The 19,804-nt window shown below is 43.1% G+C and overlaps 3 protein-coding genes across 3 annotated transcripts in view; 1 reads left to right on the forward strand and 2 right to left on the reverse strand.

The window, feature by feature from the left end:
* LOC138945345 (uncharacterized) overlaps positions 1-613 on the reverse strand; it is a 164,066-nt gene extending 163,453 nt beyond the window's left edge. The window contains exon 1 of the mRNA XM_070316772.1: positions 563-613. The gene's annotated coding sequence lies outside the window, so the exon portion shown is untranslated. The remainder of the gene's footprint in view (positions 1-562) is intronic.
* Positions 1-19,804, forward strand: part of LOC138945347 (uncharacterized) — a 546,160-nt gene that overhangs the window by 511,612 nt on the left and 14,744 nt on the right. The window lies entirely within an intron of this gene.
* The window catches only part of LOC138945835 (uncharacterized), a 21,142-nt gene continuing 1,896 nt past the window's right edge, over positions 559-19,804 (reverse strand). Inside the window, exons 3-10 of the mRNA XM_070317348.1 lie at positions 18,627-18,719; positions 14,853-14,906; positions 14,554-14,625; positions 13,148-13,207; positions 11,015-11,098; positions 5,399-5,419; positions 4,909-4,935; positions 559-618 (exon numbers count right to left, since the gene is read on the reverse strand). Of these exons, the coding sequence (XP_070173449.1) occupies positions 559-618; positions 4,909-4,935; positions 5,399-5,419; positions 11,015-11,098; positions 13,148-13,207; positions 14,554-14,625; positions 14,853-14,906; positions 18,627-18,719 (471 nt within the window). The remainder of the gene's footprint in view (positions 619-4,908; positions 4,936-5,398; positions 5,420-11,014; positions 11,099-13,147; positions 13,208-14,553; positions 14,626-14,852; positions 14,907-18,626; positions 18,720-19,804) is intronic.

The raw sequence follows: 19,804 nt of genomic DNA on the forward strand, positions 1-19,804 counted from the left end.
GTGTGTGTGTGTGTGTGTGTGTGTGTGTGTGTGTGTGTGTGTGTGTGTGTGTGTGTGTGTGGGTGTGGGTGTGGGTGTGTCTGTGTGTGTGTCTGTGTGTGGGTGTGGGTGTTAGTTACGTTGGTGTGTGTGTACTTGTATGTGTGTGTGTATGTGTGTGTGTGTGTATGTGTGTGTGTGTGTGTGCGTGCGTGCGTGTGTAAAAGAGAGGGGGAGCCAGCCAATCAGCCAGCCAGCCCGAAACAGAGACCGAATGCGAGTGGCCGCAGAGAGAGAGAGAGAGAGCGAGAGAGAGAGAGAGAGAGAGAGAGAGAGAGAGAGAGAGAGAGAGAGAGAGAGAGAGAGAGAGAGAGAGAGAGAGAGAAAGAGAGAGAAAGAGAGAGAGAGAGAGAGAGAGAGAGAGAGAGAGAGAGAGAGAGAGAGAGAGAGAGAGAGAGAGAGAGGAAAGTTCAGGGAGACTAACAGTTTACCCAAAAAATATGCACGGATAAGAAAATGACAGTAACCGTCCATCTTGAAAACTCCAAAGCAAACCCCGACAGAAACATCCCCCGAAACTTACTTGACATTCTGCTCCTGTCTAAGAGTATATTCCACATCGGGCCCTTCCTCGTTTAGCTGAAACCATCACAGGTTAGTTTAAATTTCATTTTCAAGTTCAGGTCTTAATTATCAGGGCTCCCCACAGACGCCCCACTTACAGGTCCCGGGACCCCCATTTTCAATTTTTAGCGGTGTTTTAGAGGGTCCTAAGATCCCCCCCCCCCCCCCCCCCCAGAAAAAAGGTACATTTGCTGGCACTTAACTAAGATATCGACTACAGTACCAAAACAGTACCTATTCATAGTGTGGATTCCATAAGTACGTCCCGGGACCCGTTCTTTTTGGGTTTGGTGCGTCCCGGGACCCCTCCACAAATGTCTAGTTCGTGTTTACGGCTTTTAGTGCGTTTTGGACGCAGGGACGCGCACTTTAGGGATCCCTGTTATTATCCCATCGCAGGAAAATTCGGGTCGCTTCTTCCCAGCGGAAAGCTAGCAGTGACAGAGTCGTGCTACCCAGATATGTGCGTGTTTAGGTGTAATCATTACAGCCACCTGCACTAATGGCAGAATGAACCAAGGTCTTTTACTTGCCACTGTGGTGACACAGGCGTGGTACCTAAATACCGCCACTGGGTCTACACATAAAGTTGACCCGTGGCCGTCCCGGCCCGGTGTAAAAGGCCATTTTGACACATAGTCAGTTTTGACCGGGAGGTCATTCTGGGCTAGCCAATTTTGACACCCCCCACCCCCCCACCCCCCAGTCAAGAATAAGTACTTTAAGACCTTTTAAAACGAATTAAATGTAAATGTGGACAATATTTGTTGAAAAAAGGATATTGAAAAAAAAATCGAAAAAAAAACTTTAACTTTATTTTCTTAAACAAAAAAAAAAGTGGACAATATTTGGTGGAAAATGATATTGCAAACAAAACCAAAAAAAATCGCGAAAAAAACCTTTAGTTTAACTTTATTTTCTAATAAATAAAAAAAAGTGTCGACGCTTCCCTTCAAACTTCGAGAATAAGTACATTAGGACTTCAGATGACGAAATGTATGCATATATGTATGCATCTATGTATCTCAACAGGTTTGGGGGGATGTGTCATTCTGGGCTAGCCTAGAATGACCTCCCGGTCAAAATCAGCTAGCCCAGAATGACCCCCCGGTCAAAACTGACTAGGCCAGCCAGTTTTGAACCCCCCCCCCCTTCAAACTTCAAGAATGAGTACTTTAAGACCTTTTAAAACGAACTAAATGTAAATGTGGACAATATTTCGTGGAAAATGATATTGAAAAAAAAGAAGAAGAAAAATCGAAAAAAAACCCTTTTTTTTCTAAAAAATGTTTTTTTTTTAAAGTTTCGACGTTTCCCTTCCAACTTCAACAATAAGTACATTAGGACTTCAGATGACGAAATGTATGCATATAATGTATGCATCTATGTATCTCAACAGGTTAGATATACGTAGTTGTATACATATATGCATACATATTGTTTCTAAAGTACTCATTCTTAAAGTTTGAAGGGGGGTCAAAATTGACCGGGGGGGGGGGGGGGGTCAAAACTGACTAGCCCAGAATGACCTCCCGGTCAAACTGGGCTGTGTCAAAATAGGCTGCTACACCGGACTTATATTAAGCCTAGCGCAAAACCGCACGAGGTGACATGCGACTCATTTCGTGGTGGAGGGTCACAACTTTATAGTCATTCGCACGAAACGGAAAGATACTTGTGTTGAAGAAAAGATAACACGATGCTGATCGTCTTAGGCCAAACAAAACTATATGTTGGTTTTAGGGTAACTCGACCGACCCTATTTTTTCCCGCCGACCCTAATTTTTTTTTTTTTTCATTTCTCAAAGAAAAATCCCCCAAAAACAACCTCTAGCACATTTTGTGAACCATGCCGAGACTAAAAATAACAAAATAAAATGTAAACAAGAAGAGCAAAGCCCATACGACTCACATGCTTGACCTTGACCTTTACATGACCTTGACCTTCAGGGTCAAGGTCAAATGACTAAACCTAGCAATGACAGCAAAGAACTGCTTTACACATTTTTCCTACCAAAATACATGTGAAGGTCATCCAAGGTCATGCAACACAGCTGTTAATTCAAGACATAGGAAGTACAATGGTGCTTATTGGCTCTTTCTACCATGAGATATGGTCACTTTTAGTGGTTCACTACCTTATTTTGGTCACATTTCATTAGGGTCAAAGTGACCTTGACCTTGATCATATGTGACCAAATGTGTCTTATGATGAAAGCATAACATGTGCCCCACATAATTTTTAAGTTTGAAACAGTTATCTTCTATAGTTCAGGGTCAAGGTCACTTCAAAATAATTATGTATACAATCCAACTTTAAAGGACCCTTGCGACCTTGAAATTGAAGCAAGGTCAACCAAACTGGTGTCCAAAGATAGGGCTTACATTGCCCTGTATAGCATACATAGCTAAGGTTGCCATTCTCGATAACTTCAGAAAAAAATGCGAAAATGTGAAAAATGGTCGTTTTTAAGACAACAATTACGGCCCCTGTGACCTTGAACTTGAAGTGAGGTCAAGTTGCCGCACATGTTTTTTGAGATCTTGTAACCATACACCATCAGGCCACATCAGGTGTTGATAGACTTAATAGTGTCCAAGAAATATCCAACGTTAAAGTTTTCCGGACGGACGCCGGGACGGACGGACGGACGGACGGACGGACGACTCGGGTGAGTACATAGACTCACTTTTGCTTCGCATGTGAGTCAAAAAGCCGACCTACCGACCCTATTTTGGGGGGCCTAAACCAACATATATTTTTGTTTGGCCTTTAACAAATGAGGCAGAGCGCTGTTTTAAGATCTGAGAAACAAAGGGACGTACGCGTTTTTAATGCGCAACATGGGCAACAAGAGTAAGCGAGAGTTGTGCGGAACCAATCTCCTAGCATGCAGTCACTCCCTGTTTACTCCAATCTCCTAGCACCTGAGAAAAAAACAAGTCGCGTAAGGCGAAATTACAGAATGAAACTGAACGTAGTCCGCCGCTAGTGCAAAAGGCAGTGAAAGTGACGAGCCTGTTTGGCGCGGTAGCGGTTGCGCTGTGCTTCACAGCACGCTTTACTGTACATCTCTTCGTTTGAACTTTCTGAGCGTGTTTTTAATCCAAACATATCATATCTATATGTTTTTGGAATCAGGAACCGACAAGGAATAAGATGAAATTGTTTTTAAAACGATTTCGGAAATTTAATTTTAATCATAATTTTTATATTTTAAATTTTCAGAGCTTGTTTTTAATCCGAATATAACATATTTATATGTTTTTGGAATCAGAACATGATAAAGAATAAAATAAAAGTAATTTTGGATCGTTTTATAAAAAAAATAATTTTAATTACAATTTTCAGATATTTAATGACCAAAGTCATTAATTAATTTTTAAGCCACCAAGCTGAAATGCAATACCGAAGTCCGGCCTTTGTCGAAGATTGCTTGGCCAAAATTTCGATCAATTTGATTGAAAAATGAGGGTGTGACAGTGCCGCCTCAACTTTTACAAAAAGCCGGATATGACGTCATAAACGACATTTATCGAAAAAATCAAAACAATTTCCGGGGATATCATACCCAGGAACTCTTATGTCAAATTTCATAAAGATCGGTCCAGCAGTTTACTCTGAATCGCTCTACACACACACACGCACACACACACACACACACACACACACACACACACACACACACACACACACACACACACACACACACACACACACACACACACACACACACACACACATACACCACGACCCTCGTCTCGATTCCCCCTCTATGTTAAAACATTTAGTCAAAACTTGACTAAATGTAAAAAGCATTGCCATGAACAAGTAAAGCGACTTCATGTGCTTGTTCATTCTCATAATTGTTATTATTCTCTCAGATGACTGGAGATTTGTTCCGTGTAACTCTCGCTTACTCCTGTTGCACATGCCGTAGAGCGCTTATGTCCCTTTGTTTGTGAAGACGCGGAGTTGCTTGACGGGTAGGGGTAGGCATGCAGTGAAATGTATCTATACTTACCAGTAGGGGTAGGCATGCAGAGAAATGTATCTATACTTACCAGTAGGGGTAGGCATGCAGGGAAATGTATCTATACTCACCAGTAGGGGTAAGCATGTAGTGAAATGTATCTATACTCACCAGTAGGGGTAAGCATGTAGTGAAATGTATCTATACTCACCAGTAGGGGTAAGCATGTAGTGAAATGTATCTAAACTCACCAGTAGGGGTAAGCATGTAGTGAAATGTATCTATACTCACCAGTCGGGGTAAGCATGTAGTGAAATGTATCTATACTCACCAGTCTCGCTCGGTCGTTTAGAATCCACTGGAACAAAAATGAATAATGAATAAAATATATTTTACATTATACCCACATACAAGCACGCACGCATACACACACACACATACCCCCCTCCCGCACACACACACACACACGAGCGCAATCACACACGCACACGCACACACACACACCCACGAGCATGTACACACACACACACACACAAACACACACACTCGCACACACTCGCACACACACACACACATACCACACATACACACACACACACACACACACACACACACAGACACACACCCCCACACACACACATACATACCAAACATACAAACACATACACTAGCACGTACACACACTAGCACGTACACACACTAGCACGTACACACACGCACACACACACACACACACACACACACACACACACACACACACACACACACGCATTCCCACACGAGCACACAGGCAGCCAGCCAGACAGAGATAGTTTACTTACGTCGGAGACCTCTTTTAAGAGCTGCAAAGACAAGTTTTATTATTGTTGATCCACGGTCATTGCAACAAAAAGAAAGAACATGCACAGACGACTCGCATTCCGTCATTCGTCATTATCGCCTGCTATTACTAAGACGTTGTCGTGGGACAGAGCTTTCGTCCACACAAGATTGAATTGATTGTCTACTGAGGCCGTCAGGCTATAGATTCAAAAACGTTCACATTGATAATTTTCAGTATTTTCGCTCGAACACGACTCTGCTATGACCTGAAATTTGATGAGGGTCAATCAGATTTACGTCGTGTCTAAAGGTCATCAAACCACAAAAGCGTGTACATTTAGTATTAAAGCCAGTCACATTATTCTAACACCGGACCAACCAGTCCTAGCACTAACCCCATAATGCCAGACGCCAGGCGGAGCAGCCACTAGATTGCCAATTTTAAAGTCTTAGGTATGACCCGGCCGGGGTTCGAACCCACGACCTCCCGATCACAGGGCGGACGCCTTACCACTAGGCCAACCGTGCCGGTTTCAAACAACAGTTGCAAACTTTCTTTTTTCACACAATACACCAACCCGGCCTAATGTCTTTTCCATTCCATTTCTGCACTTACTCCTCTCCCACAAAGTTGGCATGATTGTTGAAAGTGTTCGCTGGGTGTGTGATGTATATATAGTGTGTATAGCATACACATATGAATATTGTGTGAACAGTACATGTGGTGATTTTTTGTCCGTATGGTTAATTGTTTTATGTAGGTTGTACATTTTATTGTTCTATTCTGTATAATTATGTTCGTTTGTAAAGGGCCTAGAGCTATAGGTTAGGACCCTAAATGTCCAGTTATTATCATTATTATTATAGACGATTTTCGGAAATAACTACCTCGGATTTGCAGGGGTTGTGAAAGAGACAGTGAATACCCTTGCTTTTTACTCGGACAAACATTGGAGGGACCAGTCACTAGCGATGGGTGTGTCGGACACACATTGGAGGGACCAGTCACTAGCGATGGGTGTGTCGGACACACATTGGAGGGACCAGTCACTAGCGATGGGTGTGTCGGACACACATTGGAGGGACCAGTCACTAGCGATGGGTGTGTCGGACAAACATTGGAGGGACCAGTCACTAGCGATGGGTGTGTCGGACACATACTGGAGGGACCAGTCACTAGCGATGGGTGTGTCGGACAAACATTGGAGGGACCAGTCACTAGCGATGGGTGTGTCGGACAAACATTGGAGGGACCAGTCACTAGCGATGGGTGTGTCGGACAAACATTGGAGGGACCAGTCACTAGCGATGGGTGTGTCGGACACACATTGGAGGGACCAGTCACTAGCGATGGGTGTGTCGGACAAACATTGGAGGGACCAGTCACTAGCGATGGGTGTGTCGGACACACATTGGAGGGACCAGTCACTAGCGATGGGTGTGTCGGACACACATTGGAGGGACCAGTCACTAGCGATGGGTGTGTCGGACACACATTGGAGGGACCAGTCACTAGCGATGGGTGTGTCGGACAAACATTGGAGGGACCAGTCACTAGCGATGGGTGTGTCGGACAAACATTGGAGGGACCAGTCACTAGCGATGGGTGTGTCGGAACCACGTAGACAGAAGCACGTGTGAAGTTATTTTTCAGAGTAAAAGCAAGGTATTCACTCTTTCATAACCCATACAATACCGACGGAGTTATTTACGAACAACGTCAATTCTAGAAAGCATAACAATGGTGACTGCGCGTGAGATTTGATTTGTCTTGGCTTTCGTCAAAATTACATTGACTGTACCTCTTTGTCGTATTGTATGCGTCAAGTCTAGATTTTGAAAGGATGAGGATAAGGATAAAATTCATATAGTCCGGTGAGGTTCCCCTCATAGAAGTTCGGGCTGCTTTCTCCCTGGGGAAAGCGAGCTGCCAGACAGTAAACGGCGCTACCCTTTTTACATTTAGTCAAGTTTTGACTAAATGTTTTAACATAGAGGGGGGAATCGAGACGAGGGTCGTGGTGTATGTGTGTGTGTGTGTGTGTGTGTGTGTGTGTGTGTGTGTGTGTGTGTGTGTGTGTGTGTGTGTGTGTGTGTCTGTGTGTGTGTGTAGAGCGATTCAGACTAAACTACTGGACCGATCTTTATGAAATTTGACATGAGAGTTCCTGGGTATGAAATCCCCGAACGTTTTTTTCATTTTTTATATTTAGTCAAGTTTTGACTAAATATTTTAACATCGAGGGGGAATCGAAACGAGGGTCGTGGTGTATGTGCGTGTGTCTGTGTGTCTGTGTGTCTGTGTGTCTGTGTGTCTGTGTAGAGCGATTCAGACTAAACTACTGGACCGATCTTTATGACATGAGAGTTCCTGGGTATGAAATCCCCGAACGTTTTTTTCATTTTTTTGATAAATGTCTTTGATGACGTCATATCCGGCTTTTCGTGAAAGTTGAGGCGGCACTGTCACGCCCTCATTTTTCAACCAAATTGGTTCAAATTTTGGTCAAGTAATCTTCGACGAAGCCCGGGGTTCGGTATTGCATTTCAGCTTGGTGGCTTAAAAATTAATTAATGACTTTGGTCATTAAAAATCGGAAAATTGTAAAAAAAAATAAAAATTTATAAAGCGATCCAAATTTACGTTTATCTTATTCTCCATCATTTGCTGATTCCAAAAACATATAAATATGTTATATTCGGATTAAAAACAAGCTCTGAAAATTAAATATATAAAAATTATTATCAAAATTAAATTGTCCAAATCAATTTAAAAATACTTTCATCTTATTCCTTGTCGGTTCCTGATTCCAAAAACATATAGATATGATATGTTTGGATTAAAAACACTCTCAGAAAGTTAAAACAAAGAGAGGTACAGAAAAGCGTGCTATCCTTCTTAGCGCAACTACTACCCCGCTCTTCTTGTCAATTTCACTGCCTTTGCCATGAGCGGTGGCCTGACGTTGCTACGAGTAAAATGGCATTGCGTTCAGTTTCATTCTGTGAGTTCGACAGCTACTTGACTAAATATTGTATTTTCGCCTTACGCGACTTGTTTGATAAATGTCTTTGATGACGTCATATCCGGCTTTTCGTGAAAGTTGAGGCGGCACTGTCACGCCCTCATTTTTCAACCAAATTGGTTGAAATTTTGGTCAAGTAATCTTCGACAAAGCCCGGACTTCGGTATTGCATTTCAGCTTGGTGGCTTAAAAATTAATTAATGACTTTGGTCATTAAAAATCTGAAAATTGTAAAAAAAAATAAAAATTTATAAAACGATCCAAATTTACGTTTATCTTATTCTCCATCATTTGCTGATTCCAAAAACATATAAATATGTTATATTCGGATTAAAAACAAGCTCTGAAAATTAAATATATAAAAATTATTATCAAAATTAAATTGTCCAAATCAATTTAAAAACACTTTCATCTTATTCCTTGTCGGTTCCTGATTCCAAAAACATATAGATATGATATGTTTGGATTAAAAACACGCTCAGAAAGTTAAAACAAAGAGAGGTACAGAAACGCGTGCTATCCTTCTTAGCGCAACTACTACCCCGCTCTTCTTGTCAATTTCACTGCCTTTGCCATGAGCGGTGGACTGACGATGCTACGAGTATACGGTCTTGCTGAAAAATGGCATTGCGTTCAGTTTCATTCTGTGAGTTCGACAGCTACTTGACTAAATATTGTATTTTCGCCTTACGCGACTTGTTACATTTAGTCAAGTTTTGACTAAATGTTTTAACATAGAGGGGGGAATCGAGACGAGGGTCGTGGTGTGTGTGTGTGTGTGTGTGTGTGTGTGTGTGTGTGTGTGTGTGTGTGTGTGTGTGTGTGTGTGTGTGTGTGTGTGTGTGTGTGTGTGTGTGTGTGTGTGTGTGTGTGTGTGTAGAGCGATTCAGAGTAAACTACTGGACCGATCTTTATAACAAATTTCATGACAGTTCCTGGTTATGATATCCCTAGATATCTTTTTTATTTTTTCGATAAATGTCTTTGGTGACGTCATATCCGGCATTTTGTAAAAGTTGAGGCGGCACTGTCACACCCCCCTCATTTTTCAATCAAATTGATTGAAATTTTGGCCAAGCAATCTTCGACGAAGGCCGGAATTTGGTATTGCATTTCAGCTTGGAGGCTTACAAATTTATTAATGACTTTGGTCATCAAAAATCAAAAAATTGTAATTAAAATTATGTTGTTATAAAACGATCCAAAATTACGTTTATCGTATTCTTCATCATTATAAATATGTTATATTCGGATTAAAAACAAGCTCTGAAAATTAAAAATATAAAAACTATGATTAAAATTAAATTTCCTAAATCGATTTAAAAACAATTTCATCTTATTCTTTGTCCGTTCCTGATTCCAAAAACATATAGATATGATATGTTTGGATTAAAAACACGTTCAGAGAGTTAAAAAGAATAGAGATATAGAAAAGCGTGCTATCTTCCTCAGCGCAACCGCTACCGCGCTTTTCTGGATTGTTAATTTCACTGCCTTTGCCACGAGCGGTGGACAGACGATGCTACGAGTGTACGGTCTTGCGGAAAAAAATGCAATGCGTTCAGTTTCATTCTGTGAGTTCGACTGAGCTTGACTAAATGTTGTATTTTCGCCTTACGCGACTTGTTTTTACATTTAGTCAAGTTTTGACTAAATGTTTTAACATAGAGGGGGAATCGAGACGAGGGTCGTGGTGTATGTGTGTGTGTGTGTGTGTGTGTGTGTGTGTGTGTGTGTGTGTGTGTGTGTGTGTGTGCGTGTGTGCGTCTGTGTGTGTGTGTAGAGCGATTCAGACTAAACTACTGGACCGATCTTTATGAAATTTGACATGAGAGGTCCTGGGAATGATATCCCCGGATGTTTTTTTCTTTTTTGCGATAAATGTCTTTGATGACGTCATATCCGGCTTTTTGTAAAAGTTGAGGCGGCACTGTCACACCCTCATTTTTCAATCAAATTGATTGAAATTTTGGCCAAGCAATCTTCGACGAAGGCCAGACTTCCGTATTGCAGTTCAGCATGGTGGCTTAAAAATTAATTAATGACTTTGGTCATTAAAAATCTGAAAATTGTTAAAAAAAATTTTATTATAAAACGATCCAAATTTACGTTCATCTTATTCTTCATCATTTTCTGATTCCAAAAACCTATAAATATGTTATATTTGGATTAAAAACAAGCTCTGAAAATTAACAATATAAAAATTATGATTAAAATTAAATTTCCGAAATCGTTTTAAAAACTATTTCATCTTATTCCTTGTCGGTTCCTGATTCCAAAAACATATAGATATGATATGTTTGGATTAAAAACACGCTCAGAAAGTTAAAACGAAGAGAGGTACAGTAAAGCGTGCTATGAAGCACAGCGCAACCGCTACCGCGCCAAACAGGCTCGTCACTTTCACTGCCTTTTACACTAGCGGCGGACTACGTTCAGTTTCATTCTGTGAGTTCCACAGCTTGACTAAACGTAGTAATTTCGCCTTACGCGACTTGTTAGTTCTCCCTGCATGCGTGTATTTATGTTTCTAAGCCCTGAGACTTATCGTGCGCAGTCTGTCTAATTTGGCCGTATATTATCACTCACTTCCTCGCTGTCTTTCCTCGCTTCCTCGTAGAAGCGGCTCTGGTTCCTGTAGTATCGCAGGAACGACAGTAGCTTGTCACGTTGCTGAAGTACAGGACACAATAGCAATCACACTGATTCCATCGTGACAAATGCATGAAACTTAATCACCAAAAGACAAGGCAGACTGTCACGTAATACGTGCATGAGCTTTTGCTTGAGTTCGTGTCCCTGCTTTTAATTGTGATTACTACAGTACCTAGACATTCACGCACACACACACACACCCACACACACACACACACACACACACACACACACACACACACACACACACACACACACACACATTGAATAATGTTCGGGCCGCCTTCTCTCAGTGGAAAGCTAGCAGCAACAGAGTCGCTCTGCCCAGGTGTGCGCGTGTTTATGTGTAATCAGCCACCTGCACTTTTGGCAGAATGACCCAGATCTTATACGCGCCGCAGCGGTGACACGGGGGTGGGACATGGACACCGTCTCTGAATCTGCACATCAAGTCCCAGCTTGGATTCGAACCCATAACCCGGAACTACACCTGTACCTGAGCCACGAGCGTCGTTACCTTACCAGAGCGTTCGTTCGACCCCCGACACAAATTCAAGTTTAACGCCCTCGCGGCAAAGCAATGAGGGGCATGTTCCCGGGTTTTACCGGGTTTTAGATGAGATAAGTGTGCGTGTTTAAATGGTATCAGCCATCTGCACTTATGGCAGAATGACCGAAGTCTTTTACGTGCCACTGTGCTGACACGGGGATGGGACATGGATACCGTCGCTGAGTCTGCACTTAAAGTTGACCCGTGTCCATCCCGGCCCGGATTCGAACCTGCGACCCTAGGATCACAAGTCCAGTGCTCTATCACCTGAGCTACCCGGTTCGATCCCAACCCGGTGTAACACGAGAAAATTACTCCCACGAGATTTTTACTCCGGAGTAAACATTTCGTACGAAAAAGTTACTCCCTTTACGAAAAAAGCACTCCCCCATTGCACGAGAAAATTACTCCCCAAGACAGGTGAGTTCCGAGTAAACATTTCGTACAAAAATGTTACTCCCCTGACGAATAAATAACGAATAAATTACTTCACCCCAACACGAGCAATTTAACTTCCCATGCCAGGTGTACGAAATTTTTACTCCCTTGTCCTTGGTGGTGGAAGGGGTGGAGGGAGGGTAGCGCGACATTCGTGTGCGCGAGATCCCATATTGGCATTATCCCTTCGCCCGCATCCCATTTTTGCGTACGAGATTTTTACTGGAAGTAAACAACATGGGGAGTAAACATTTCGTGGAGGGAGTAATTTTTTCGTGCCTTGGGGAGTTCTTTTCTTGTACGAAAAGTGTACTCGGAGTAAGAATTTCGTACGAAATATTTACTCCGGAGTAACTTTTTCGTGGAGTAAAAATTTCGTGTTACACCGGGACGACCTCAAATACCCAAGGGCTCTCCGGTCCACCTGGCTGGAAATGGACACCTGACCCTATTCAGGTATTCAAGGCCGGGGAAGGCGAAGGCAGCGAGGAAGAGGAGACAGGAATTAACAACCTTTTTTCTTCTTCTTCTTCTTATTCGTTCATGGGCTGAAACTCCCACATTCACTCATGCTTTTGCACGATTGGATTTTTACGTGTATGACCGTTTTACTACTGTCATTCAGGTATTTTCGTCTTTCTATTACCACCGAACTCTGACATGGAGTACAGGATCTTTTCCGTGCGCACTTGGTCTTTTGCTTGCATCTTCACACGAAGGGGGATAAGGCACTAGCCAGTCTGTACATAAGTTGACCTGGGAGATCGGAAAAATCTCCACCCTTAACCAATCGGGCGGCCGCGGCGGGAGTTCGAACTCACGACCTTCCGATTAGGAGGCCGACGTCTTATCAACTTTACTTCGCCACTGAGCCCGTCGAACCGCCCGTTTAAAGCTGGCCCGAGACAAGTTGAGATTTCTAACGTCTCGCCCCCTCCGAAAGCGACGTATAGCTGCCTGAATGGCGGGGTAAAAACGGTCATACACGTAAAAAAAACATGAGTGAACGTGGGAGTTTCAGCCCATGAACAAAGAAGAAGAAGAAGGTTTACTGTTACCTGCTCACTAGTCAGACTCACCGGTTCATATGGGATGTTCAAAATCATCTTCTGGACGTATTCAATCTTCGTGTTCTTCTCCTGTAAACAGCAAGAACATGACAGTCACTCAATCTTTGTGTTCTTCTTCTGTGACGACAAGAACATTACAGTCACTCAATCTTTGTGTTCTTCTTCTGTGACGACAAGAACATTACAGTCACTCAATTTTTGTGTTCTTCTTCTGTGACGGCAAGAACATTACAGTCACTCAATCTTTGTGTTCTTCTTCTGTGACGGCAAGAACATTACAGTCACTCAATCTTTGTGTTCTTCTTCTGTGACGGCAAGAACATTACAGTCACTCAATCTTTGTGTTCTTCTTCTGTGACGGCAAGAACATTACAGTCACTCAATCTTTGTGTTCTTCTTCTGTGACGACAAGAACATTACAGTCACTCAATCTTTGTGTTCTTCTCCTGTGACGGCAAGAACATTACATGTGTGTGTGTGTGTGTGTGTGTGTGGATGTGCGTGCGTGCGTGCGTGCGTGTGTGTGTGTGTGTGTGTGTGTGTGTGCGTGCGTGCGTGCGTGCGTGTGCGTGTGTGTGTATCAGTGTGTGTGTGTGTGTGTGTGTGTGTGTGTGTGTGTGTGTGTGTGTGTGTTTGCTAACAGTTTCACATCAGTCATGTGACACCAGTACTTACTGACAAATATTATTATTATTATTAGCTCTGTCGTGTTTGTATGAGTTATGAAAGACTAAACACTCTTGTTTTTTGCGAGTCAAACTTTCCCGCGTGACATTCACTAGCGAGGCGTGTGTTTGAAACACGTGGACAATAAGCACGGGTAGAAAGCTTACCTCACTAAAAGCTAGAGTATTTCAAAAGAAACAGACTTTCAGAAAAACATACACATATATATACATAAATATCAAATGCATAATGATAATAGAGAAAGAGGGAGGGAATGAGCGAGGGGGGGGGGAGCAAACGAGACACAGAGAGAGGCAGAGAGAGAGAGAGAGAGAGAGAGAGAGAGAGAGAGGGGGGGGGAAGAGAGAGAGAGAGAGAAAGAGAGAGGGAGAGCGAACGAGAGAGAGAGAGGCAGAGAGAGAGAGAGAGAGAGAGAGAGAGAGGCAGAGAGAGAGAGAGAGAGAGGGAAAGAGAGAGAGCGAGAAAGAGAGAGAGAACGAGAGGGAAAGGCAGAGAAAGAGAGAGAGAGAGAGAGGGAAAGAGAGAGAGAGGAAGAGAGAGAGAGAGACAGAGAGAGAGAGAGAAAGAGAGAGAGAGAGAGAGAGAGAGAGAGAGAGAGAGAGAGAGAGAGAGAGAGAGAGAGTTCTGTAAATTGTGTAGAAACTGGCGCATACTGCCCTAAACCTTAAATATTATCGCTAAAGAGCTAAATGTGTGTATGTTCACGACGCACTGATGCCGTCACTTACCTTCAAAAGACTGTGCTTTACCGTCATAGAAGAGCGATCCGCAAAAGCTGATCGTTTCGTCTCTTTACCTGTCTGTGAAATCACAGTCGCAAATCACGTTACAACGAGTAATTAGTGACAGTAATAATGATGGTGATAAATAAAGGTCAGTACCTGGTGGTAATTAAGTCTATAGATGATTAATCTATTCACCATGGTGATGATAAGGATACTGATGACGATGCTATGACGACGACAACGACGATGATGATAATGATAATGATATTGTTGTTTTGTTATTGAAGTTGTTGTTCACTTACCGCCTCTTCTTGTGGATACGGCTCTGCATCTTTCAGTTCCCATTCTCGAAAACTCTGCGCGAGAACACACACACACACACACACACACACACACGCGCGCGCGCGCGCGCACGCACACACGCACATACACACACACACGCACGCACGCACGCACGCACGCACGCACGCACGCACGCACGCACGCACGCACGGACGGACGCACGCACGCACGTACACGCATGTACACACACACACACACACGCGCGCGCACGCACACACGCACGCACGCACGCAGGCACGCACGCACGCATGCACACACACACATACACACACGCACGCACACACACACACACACACACACACACACACACACACACACACACACACACACACACACACACATTACGTAACTTTACCATTACTCTGCCAACGTAAATATAAATGTTCATGAAAATGTCTTATTTGTTAACCGGAACTCGATCTTCACTTTGGTTTGTATCAAGACATTCTTAGCAGTACCTATACAATAATAATATTGAATATTAATAATATGAGCGTATCAAGTGCGAGCCAAATGATATTGCTATTCTTTCTGCGCTTTACATCATTATTACGTATGAATAAGGATACCATCGACCAAAATGCTAATTGCCCCTCCCCCTCCGAGAAAACAATAAGATAAAACAATTTTGTAAAACCTCTACCACAACCAGACCCAACCCCGTAGTGTCCGGTGTCACGAACTGGAAACTCTGCTGAACAATCCCTCTCATTGCGGTCAATGCGCATGCGCCAATCTTGGACTTAAAAAATGCGACCCTTTGACCGAACGAACCATGGGTTAGTGTCACGATTTAGTGACATGGATCAAGAAAGTGTCACTCTGTGGGGTGCCTTCTCTTGGTCAATTGCGATAGAAAGCGCCTGTGCTTTCTGTCAACGGTTGTGGGTTTTGCTGACAGCGCATAACGAACACGGGTATTTTGTGTTGCACGGATTTCACGGGGGTGATTTCTGCTGTCGAGGCAGAATTGTCGATAACTGAACTGGGGTATGTGACAGGGTTAGTCACGTGATTTCGTCAAGGTTGTCTGTCTGAGACATGTTAACTGGACACTCGAAAACTCAGCGCTGGGGAGAACGGTCGGTGTCTTATATTTCCTGCGAGTTTGATGGACTTCATCGCTTTGATTTCTGCATTGATATTCAACGCGCCGCTCTGCATGTACAGGAGGGCTTCAGGAAAACTTCAGTTTGAGACCACTTTCTCTCCGTTCACATGCGGTCTGACGTAACGGGTCGTCAATTTCTCTTCGCTGTGCGTGAAAGAAATGTCACCGCATAAAGGGTTCGGCAAGAGGGTGTATCGCTGTTGACGAACAGGTGCCATTCAAAGGAGGAAGCGGTTTTCGCTTCAATGAGAGTGCTACCTACATAGGCTTTTGAGGTAATAAATCATTATTTAACGCTGTTGACGAGTCTGTGTTTGTGGAATGAAATACTCTCTGTTGTTCTTTCCAGGTTAGCGCATAATTTGCTCTTTGTGACGCTAAAATAATAATCTGTATATGGTTTTTGCAGATATGGAGAGAAGGAAGGAAATGGCTGATTTGTTGTTATAAAAGTTCGTTTGTGCAGGCCCACGTGCTCGATGAGATATATATATGTAAAGATGACATGTTTAAAGGTGGAGGTTGAGGGGTAGCTTGGCATGTTTAGTGCACCGGTGTTTTTTGTTGCAGCCTTTCTTCATCTTCTACTGTTGCTGGCTGTTTTGCTGCCTATTTGCGGACGCTGTAACCGGACCATCAGACGTAACCAGCTAACCGGTTAACCAGCGACTGAGTGAGGCGCCTGATGTCTCCACTTTTCCCTGCTTCGTAGCCACGCCAGACGGCACTACATTCTACGGAGCAGTTGTGGAGACTATGAACTAATTACAGGCCGTCCACTCAGTGGCACAACAAAGCTAAGTGCACCATGTCTTATGCACCCTTCATACCACCTGGTCATCTATTATATTTGTGATTATACTCGAGTGGTGACGACGTGGGGTGTGTGACACCTGCATAAATTAGCACTTTTAGGCAGATCAGCTATATTTTCCTAACTTTACACGGGATCAGCGTGTTACTATAATTGTCTACACTTAACTAGCATTTGTTGTCAGTGACCTCTTGGTATTTTACGTTTTGAACGTAAAAGAACATATTTGGAGTGAAGTCTCGAGGGAGGTGGCGTGATATTACATAAACAGGCGTCTGAAACCTATACTTTTGTTGATTCTATCTATTTGTATGACTGCGGGAGTGGATCGTGGTGTGGTTAGTTAGTTAGAAGTAACTAACCGTTCATAATCACCTTATTGTGATATTGAAACGTGACAGTTAGGGTTAGGGTTAGGATTAGGGTTAGGATTAGGGTTAGGGTAAGGGTTAGGGTTAGGTTATTCACGATCTGATTAATCTCCCCATGTTAGCGCATGCGCATCGACCGCATTGAGAGGGATTGTTCAGGCAGAGTTTTCAGTTCGTGACACCGGCCTGTTTTAAAGCCACCCTCCGCCTCCCGTAAACCATCTGTTGCTGACCACAGAGCTCCCCGAGCTTTTAAATACACTACCAACATAGTTCCATTTGGAGTAAGCGAGAGTTTTACGGAACCTTTCTCCTAGTACCGGAGAGAATAACAATATAACGCTTGCCACTTGGGAACATCCTTTATTTGGTGCCGATAGTACCATGTGGATCGGACGCCTCGTTATGGTGCTGGACCTAACTAACAGCGCAGGGGTTGAATAAAATACGAGCACTGGTGTGTGGTTTACGCGTGCCAAATAGCCATTCGAGTGAACTGTGTCATTTAATGATGTAAAATGCTATTGCAAGTGTGTTCAACAACGTTAGTATTGCTGTTTTTGTGAAAGATGCCATCGTTCTATAATATCATGTGAAGCGGAGAGGGGCTTTTAAAGCCATATGTACTCGATGACTATACACGCTAATTGCTTTACCAACAGCTGGAGACATGCTAAATTAAGTTCCCTGCAAAATATTGTGGTCTGGGACCCCTTCAATGTTGAGATATGTTAATTTTCATTTTGATCTGGATCGTCCTATTTATAGATTTGGCAACACATGCGCTGTTGACGCAAGGGAGAGAACTCCGTGTCGTTGTTGACATCCTCACTTTTTCAGAGGCTAGAACAAGCTGAAATGCACGTATATGGTCCGCGCATGACGACATATCGTCATTATATGGTCTTATGGTGCGTTTGACATCGATTGTGGGCAAACTATACTTTGTAAACACGGGAGTGCGTTAGTAAACCTTTAAACATCAAATAAATTGGCTGCACACGGAACTTTGGCACTGCATTTTCGGTTAAAAAGACTTCGGGCTCAATCAAGGGCAAGCACTTCTCATTATTAAGATTCTCCTGATGGTTCGGGCGAGTCACTAAACCCGCGGGGTTTACACAAGGTTTACACGGGGTTTACACGAAGTTAACGCGAAGTCTACACGATGTTTACATCAAGTTTACACGAGGTTTACACGAAGTTAACACGAAGTCTACACGATGTTTACATAAGGTGTACACGAGGTTTACACGAAGTTAACACGAAGTCTACACGATGGTTTACACGAGGATTTACACGATGGTTTACACAAGGTTATCATGATGTTTACATGAGGTTTACACGAGATTTACACGACATTTACACAAGGTCAACACACACAAGGTTTACACAAGGTTTACGCGATGGATTACATGAGGTTTACACAAAGGTTTACCTTCTCCAGTCGCTCATTGACCAACTCCAGTTCATCCAGAATGTTCTGTCGTAGCCACACGGGGCGCTTGTCAATGATTGGAATGGCATACCTCTGGATTAGAAATGAAAACAAAATGAGGATTATTTAAAACAGCTGCTGCTCCCCATGCATGCATAAACAAGGCAAATTCACAACTTGCGGTAGGGTTTGGGACTGAGCGCATGGTGGCCGCCATTATTAGTCTTGGCTTTCCCCTTTGTTCGGGGACAACAAACGTCCGGTGTATTTTAGAAAATTGTCGTCACAACCGCAACAAATGTATCAAAACGTCATGTTTTATCACAAAGGGATGTAATTGCTTCACGTTTTCTCTCCACAGCTTAGAAATTGATTGTGAATCTTTCGCTGTCTCTGCGAAAAGAAAAATCGGAAAGAATAAAACATGTTTCCACACGGCGTAGTAAGTGAGAATTTTATGAGAGCACGTTTTAGCGAGGATTTACTTTCGCAAATTGGGTAGATCTGCAGCTATGTTATTGCGTAGAGGGTTTCCGTGTGCAGATCTACCCTACGAAGCAATCCATTTTGTCGTGAAATGTCCACGTGTTTAGTCCACGTGTTTTGAACCGGTGTAACACGAAATTTTTACTCCACGAAAAATTTACTCCGAAGTAAATATTTCGTACGAAATTCTTACTCCGAGTACACTTTTCGTACGAGAAAAGAACTCCCCAAGAACCGAAAAAATTACTCCCTCCACGAAATTTTTACTCCCCATTTTTTTTACTTGCAGTAAAAATCTCGTACGCAAAAATGGGATGCGGGCGAAGGGATAATGCGATCTCGCGCACACGAATGTCGCGCTACCCTCCTTCCACCCCTTCCACCACCAAGACTAACAGGGGACAAGGGAGTAAAAATGTCGTACACCTGGCATGGGAAGTTAAATTTGTGTTTGGGTGAAATCATTTATTCGTTATTTATTCGTCATGGGAGTAACAGTTGTGTACGAAATTTTACTCGGAACTCACCTGTCTTGGGGAGTAATTTTCTCGTGAAATGGGGGAGTGCTTTTTTCGTAAAGGGAGTAACTTTTTCGTGCGAAATGTTTACTCCGGAGTAATAATCTCGTGGGAGTAATTTTCTCGTGTTACACCGGAACTGCTTTGTCCCCCAACAAAACTTCACCTTGGGTC

This window comes from Littorina saxatilis, linkage group LG13, assembly GCF_037325665.1.
Source record: "Littorina saxatilis isolate snail1 linkage group LG13, US_GU_Lsax_2.0, whole genome shotgun sequence".
In the NCBI taxonomy this organism is placed as follows: Eukaryota; Metazoa; Mollusca; class Gastropoda; order Littorinimorpha; family Littorinidae; genus Littorina; species Littorina saxatilis.